General features: G+C 36.8%; 1 protein-coding gene across 4 annotated transcripts; it reads right to left on the bottom strand.

The window, feature by feature from the left end:
• Positions 1-797: 797 nt before the first annotated feature.
• LOC120249259 (putative disease resistance protein RGA3) lies at positions 798-5,632 on the bottom strand. 4 transcript variants are annotated; one of them, XR_005532818.1, is made up of 4 exons: positions 5,122-5,632; positions 1,682-4,957; positions 1,431-1,586; positions 798-1,100 (listed from the first exon to the last, which is right to left on the bottom strand). XR_005532818.1 is itself a non-coding variant. In XM_039257774.1 (2 exons), the coding sequence occupies exons 1-2, from the start codon at positions 5,621-5,623 to the stop codon at positions 1,695-1,697; spliced, it is 3,765 nt and encodes a 1,254-aa protein (XP_039113708.1). In that variant the 5' UTR covers positions 5,624-5,632; the 3' UTR covers positions 1,681-1,694. The 4 variants fall into 4 exon arrangements, 1 of the variants encoding a protein (XP_039113708.1); XR_005532819.1 differs by having other exon boundaries at positions 1,431-1,492; XR_005532820.1 differs by having other exon boundaries at positions 5,134-5,632.
• Positions 5,633-5,638: the final 6 nt, after the last annotated feature.

Genomic DNA, 5,638 nt, shown 5'->3' with positions numbered 1-5,638 from the left:
TAGTTCCATATTTGTACAGTAAGATATCAACCCAAATACAATCATGTTTGTTTAAATATTTGAAGATGTTTTTAGACATGAGAGAATGTTTAGCAAGATTGAGGTTCTTAATTTCCAAATGTTGCGCCAACCAGTCCAAGAGTGAGAGCTTTCCCTAGTCGAATTCAAATGATCATAAATGACCGAAACAATTGAGGTATAACTAGAGGTAGGGGCCCAAACCCAGTAATTATTGGAGGAGCTATCAATGGAGATATTTTCAATCCAATTCCAGTCCAGATTGGGACCAAAAACATTTTCCAGAACCACAGAATCAAAAGAGCCATTAGAAATGAAGTTGGTAAAACTTTAGTTCTCAAGATCCAGGCTCATGTTAAGGAAGGTGGGTTTTAGGTTGATAGATAGATCCAATAAGCAAGGGTCCTTCCAAATATCAATCTCATCAGGGTTACATGTAGAGATTCTGAAATTGACTTTGAGGAGATCAGCAGTTTTGCACAAAGATTTATAAAACCAGGAAGAGTTAACATTGTTATTCCAATTCCACCACACATTCCACTGAGCATACTTGGTTTTGAAAATCTCGATGCAAATCTTATTTTCAGAATTCAAAATTGCAACAACATTTTCAGAGCTATTTAAAAAGAAAAACATCCTGCTTGTTCTTCAATCTCAATTTTCTTCCCCACAATAAACAATTCCATCTCAAAAACAAAGGTTAATGTCATAATAAGATCTATTATTACAGTGAGAACTCACAGTAACAACCAAGACAACATAGGCAATAAATAGTAGTATAAACCAAACTATACACCAATTTGTTCTGCTCTTTGGTGAAATCAAGGTTCATTGTTATGCAGTCAACACCTTTAGTTTGTTTAGCAGAAGAATTAACATTGACAAAGAGTGAATCAATACTAATAATACAACAATCATGAACAAATTCATCCATATTTCTTCTCAAGAGTGACAGATAACTAATGCTATTAATTCAAGTCTGAGTAGCATGTTAAAGAAAGCCAGGTACTGAGCGCTTGTTGTAGAAAACTTGGAATTTTTGCTTGCCCTTGGTCTAGAGATGATTATTCTCAAAATGAAATCTGCATTAAATAGAAAAAATTATGTGTAAGATTTACTTATCATTCTTATCATTGAAAAGGAGAAAAATAATTATTCATTCATTGGCTTTGATCATAACTGAAGTGCTTTGAGACAACGACAAAAGTTGCATGTGACAGTGTAGAAGTCAATCTAAACTCATAATGAGAAGTAATTAAAAAAATAAAAATGGAAGAGAATAAAAAATTATGTTTTAAAATAAATAACTCACAATTATATTAAAACAACTAGTTGAAAGACCAATATAGTCATAGTCATAACATCATGTCATAAATATAGTCAGAAACATTATTTGTAGTTAACATACTTACAGTATCACTGTCATAGTCATAGAGAAATTTGTTTGTGAGCGGATTCTTCATATCCTGCGCTGCTGAGATCACTAGCAAGTCACAATTAATCTGAAGAGGTTCCAACATCCAAAGATTGAGCAAAGGTTGATAGAAAAAAGCAGCTAAATTGTTTTCCTGATATAACTTTTGATTAGCCAAGTGAAATTGAAGATAATATTATAAATAATTTGAATGAGGAAACAGAGTGACAAGTAATGACATATACATACCGCTTAGATAAATTCAATAAATATATTTTCGTTTGGGGATGTGCTGAATCATTAGCCATTCTGGAGATTGCTCTTGTTGGCAACGTTCCATTAAGCCTGGTTCACATTCTATGATTTCCAATGTTTCAAGTGAGGAAGGGAGGCCATCCTCTGGTAGTGAATCGAACTTTGGGCATTTGTGAATCCTCAAGTTCTTCAGTAAAGGAAGACGATGCAACCAAGGAGGCATAGATGCCAAATCTTGGCAAGATCTTATATCTATTTCATACAGCATTGGCATCTCCTCTATAGACCAGGTTCTGAATTTGGGGCAGTTAAAAATATACAAATATCTCAGGGAAGGGAGAGCTTGTAAACCCTCCACTGATGAAAGCTCATTACAATGGTTAAGCTCTAACCAGGATAGTGCATGCAGTGTGGCCATCACCTCTATAGGAAAATTTTCAATCTTTGTGCCACTGAAATACAAATTAGTAAGAGAAGAGAGGCCATAGAGGCATTGAGGCAATTGGGAAGATATGGACCAATGTAATCCATTCACTAGTTCATCACACTCCTGAATATTGAGGAAACCAAGACAAGGAAAGCAGTTGTGAATTTGTGTTGTTACCGACGATGGCACGTTCTGGAAAATAATTGTTGATTTCTTCAATATTCGCAGTTCATTTAGAGATGGAAACACGGGAGCTAAATCCTCTAATATTAGCTCCACCTCTTCTAATTCAATGTCTCTAAGGAAGGACAAGCGTCCAACTGCCAGAAGGCTTACTGGACTACATTTGGAAAGACACAAGATCTCAAGTGAAGGAACACGAAGCAACAAATCCTGCATAAATGACTTATCTTCACAGCATTCTATCTTAATATATTTCAGATTTGGTAGGACCCAACCTTCCTGCTGCTGTTGTGCCCCGATTTCGATGGTGGTTTCAGTCTTTAACCCTTTTATAAACAATAAATAAATTGAAGTAAGCGAGGTAAAGTTTTGGAGGCATCTTGGCACTTGACTTTGGAGCCCACCACTAGCTTTTAAATGGAGTGCCTTAAGAGTTGAAAGATGGGGCAAGAGTAATCCATTCACCTCATCACATTTGTCCACAATAAGCTCCTGAAGACGAGGAAAGAACTTGCTATGCCCTGGTGTTGTTAGAGATCTAGATGATGATAACGATGATGACATGCTCTTAAATGATACTGTTGCTCTGTGCAATTGAAGCAGTTCCAGGGATGGAAACATCTTAGGCACGGAATCATCACACTCAATTGTTATGTTCCCAATGTCATCTAAATGTAGTACCTTGAGGGAGGCTAACAACCCAAGTGCTGCAGGTAGGCATGCCCAGTTTTTGCATTTAATTAAGGATAATTTTTGTAGTTTCTGTAATGCAAGTGTCATAAGCCAGCCGGGCGTTTTGGTACCCATGTACGCTTCAATATTTAATTGTTCTAAATCGGGATGAGGTTGAAGGCCTTCAAGTACTTCTTGGACATCATTCTTGCAAGCATCCACCGTATCAATATTCCAATGTAAATTCAACTTCTTGATATGACATTTTTCATTCAATTTGGCTTTTGTTGCTTCTTTCTTATTGCGGATAATCTCCAAGGCTACAATTGAAAGTCGTCCTCTTAGGTTATTCAAATTCCTCAATTGCATGCACATCAAGCCATTTCTTCTATTACCTGTGTACAATATTTCAAGGTTTATGAGACTATGTACTTGACTTGGTAAGGTCAGTAGAGACCGCGGCAATTTCAACACTTTCAACTGATAAAGCCCACATAGTGATTCTGGTATCGATGTGATGTGGGTCCTCAACAAATCCAAATATTGCAAGTGTTTTAGATAGCAAATAACATCCGGGAATTCTTGCAAATTATCATTAGAGATTACTAACATTCGGATTTTTTTGAATGCCCCATGGTTGAAGAGAGCAAACATGGAACCAACTCCCTCTAACACAAATGTGCGCAAGTTATTAGTTTCACATACCAACCCAGGATCAATCGAGTCTTCTACATATACATGACGGGCATTTTTTGAGAGTTTTTCATCTTTCCCACTCTTGTAAATGCAAATCTCCCCATGAGAAACTAGTTGGGCTAAATCATGCATTAAGTCATGCATTTTGACCTCTGTAGAATCAACCTTATCAAAGAAACCCATTGCAAGCAGTTCATAACAATACTTTTCTCCTATATCATGCATTGTCTTTGAATTACTTCCGCTTTCATGTATATACCCATTGGCTATCCACATGTAAATCAACTCCTCCATTTTAAAGTAACGATAACGCAACAAAGAACAATAAACAAAGCATGGCTGAAGATGTGAAGGTAGATGATAGTAACTCAATGCAAGTGCAGGCAAAATATCATGTGCATCGGTTTTTAATTTCCACAAATCATTTTCCAATACATCATTCCAATGCTTCTCAGTTAGATCACGTCCTAGAAGCTTTCCCACTGTCTTCGCTGCTAATGGTGATCCCATCAGCTTTTTCACTATGCGCCTTCCTATATCATGTAGCTTCTGTGAATAATTGTCAGGATTGTTTTCGGCAAAGGCACAATTCAAAAAAAGTGACCAATACTCTTGATGATCTATACCTTTCAAAATAATTTTATTTCTTTCATCTATGCTTCTTAGCACCATAGGATCCCTACAAGTCACAATGATTTTAATGGCATGTGCTTGTGAAGATTGGAGAGGGGCAAGGAGCCATTGCCACTCATCAGACCAAATATCATCTAGCACCAATAAAAATTTCTTCCCTGTCAAATGCCTTTGGAGTTCTCTCTCAAGAAAATCCAAGTTGGAGGTGTTGCAACATTGAACATTTGGGTTGATGACATGTAGCATTTCTTTGGTGATTCTACATCTATCAAAGTGATTTGATACATATATCCACGCTTTCTCATCAAAATGGTTTTCTATTTCTTTGTCGTTGAAGACAAACTGAGCCAGAGTTGTTTTGCCAATACCACCCATCCCAACTATTGGAACAACAGAAATATTACTATCGTTGACATTTGGCCTTGTGAGAAACTCAATCAACCGTTGTATTTCATCATTTCGACCATATATCTTCCTTTCATTCGTTGATGACGTGGTGACACGTTCATTTTCTGTGAAGTGATATTCCCTTGGATCATAAACTCCATTCAACTTGATCTGGTCAAACAATTCTTCCAACATGGTTTCTTCCTTCAACTTTGATTCAATGCTATTTAATTGTTTTATAATACTAGTAACCTGTCTCACAATGTCTTCATCTGCAACATAATTAAACTTCTCAAGCTTCAATAAACTAAAAATTGCCTTAATTATTTTCTATATATATATATATATATATATCCATCATCCAAAAACAAATTAACTCACAAAGATGATGCACAAAAAAATCAACTCAAAAAGAAAGGAAAAGAAAAACAAAGACCTGTTGACAGACTTGAGGATTGTGATGATGCTGGAACTCCACGTTTCTTCTTAGATAAGAAGGCAGTTGGTAGACGAAATGGAAACGAGCGCTTTCCCCTGAATTGGCTACTAGTACTGTCACCTACTTCTTCTTCTTCAGCCTTGTTGATCTCCTGCACCTTTCTCTCCAGTTCCATGTATGTCATCTCTGATTCTAAGTCTTGTATGTCATAACCAACATCTTTGAGCTTGTTGTGCAAACCCACAACCCTCTCGTTTTGATGATGTTTTTGAAACAATTTCATGATTCTACTCTGCATCAACCTGACAGTCAACTTGGCATCTTTCAAGGCTTCCAGTGAATCCTCCAGTTGTTGTTGTTTCTCTGCTTCGTCAGGGGAAGATGGTGATGGTGATGATGATAGATAATCCCATAAATGACCGATCAATTTCTCCAAACTGACTTTACTCAAGGGTGAAAGAAGAGATCCAGCAAGGGCGGACAAAGTTGCAGAAGCCATGATTGATGGAAAGGG

Source organism: Dioscorea cayenensis, chromosome 3, assembly GCF_009730915.1.
Source record: "Dioscorea cayenensis subsp. rotundata cultivar TDr96_F1 chromosome 3, TDr96_F1_v2_PseudoChromosome.rev07_lg8_w22 25.fasta, whole genome shotgun sequence".
Classification (NCBI taxonomy): domain Eukaryota; kingdom Viridiplantae; phylum Streptophyta; class Magnoliopsida; order Dioscoreales; family Dioscoreaceae; genus Dioscorea; species Dioscorea cayenensis.
Note: the sequence above shows the minus strand (reverse complement) of the source record. Positions and strands in the feature narration are given on the sequence as shown.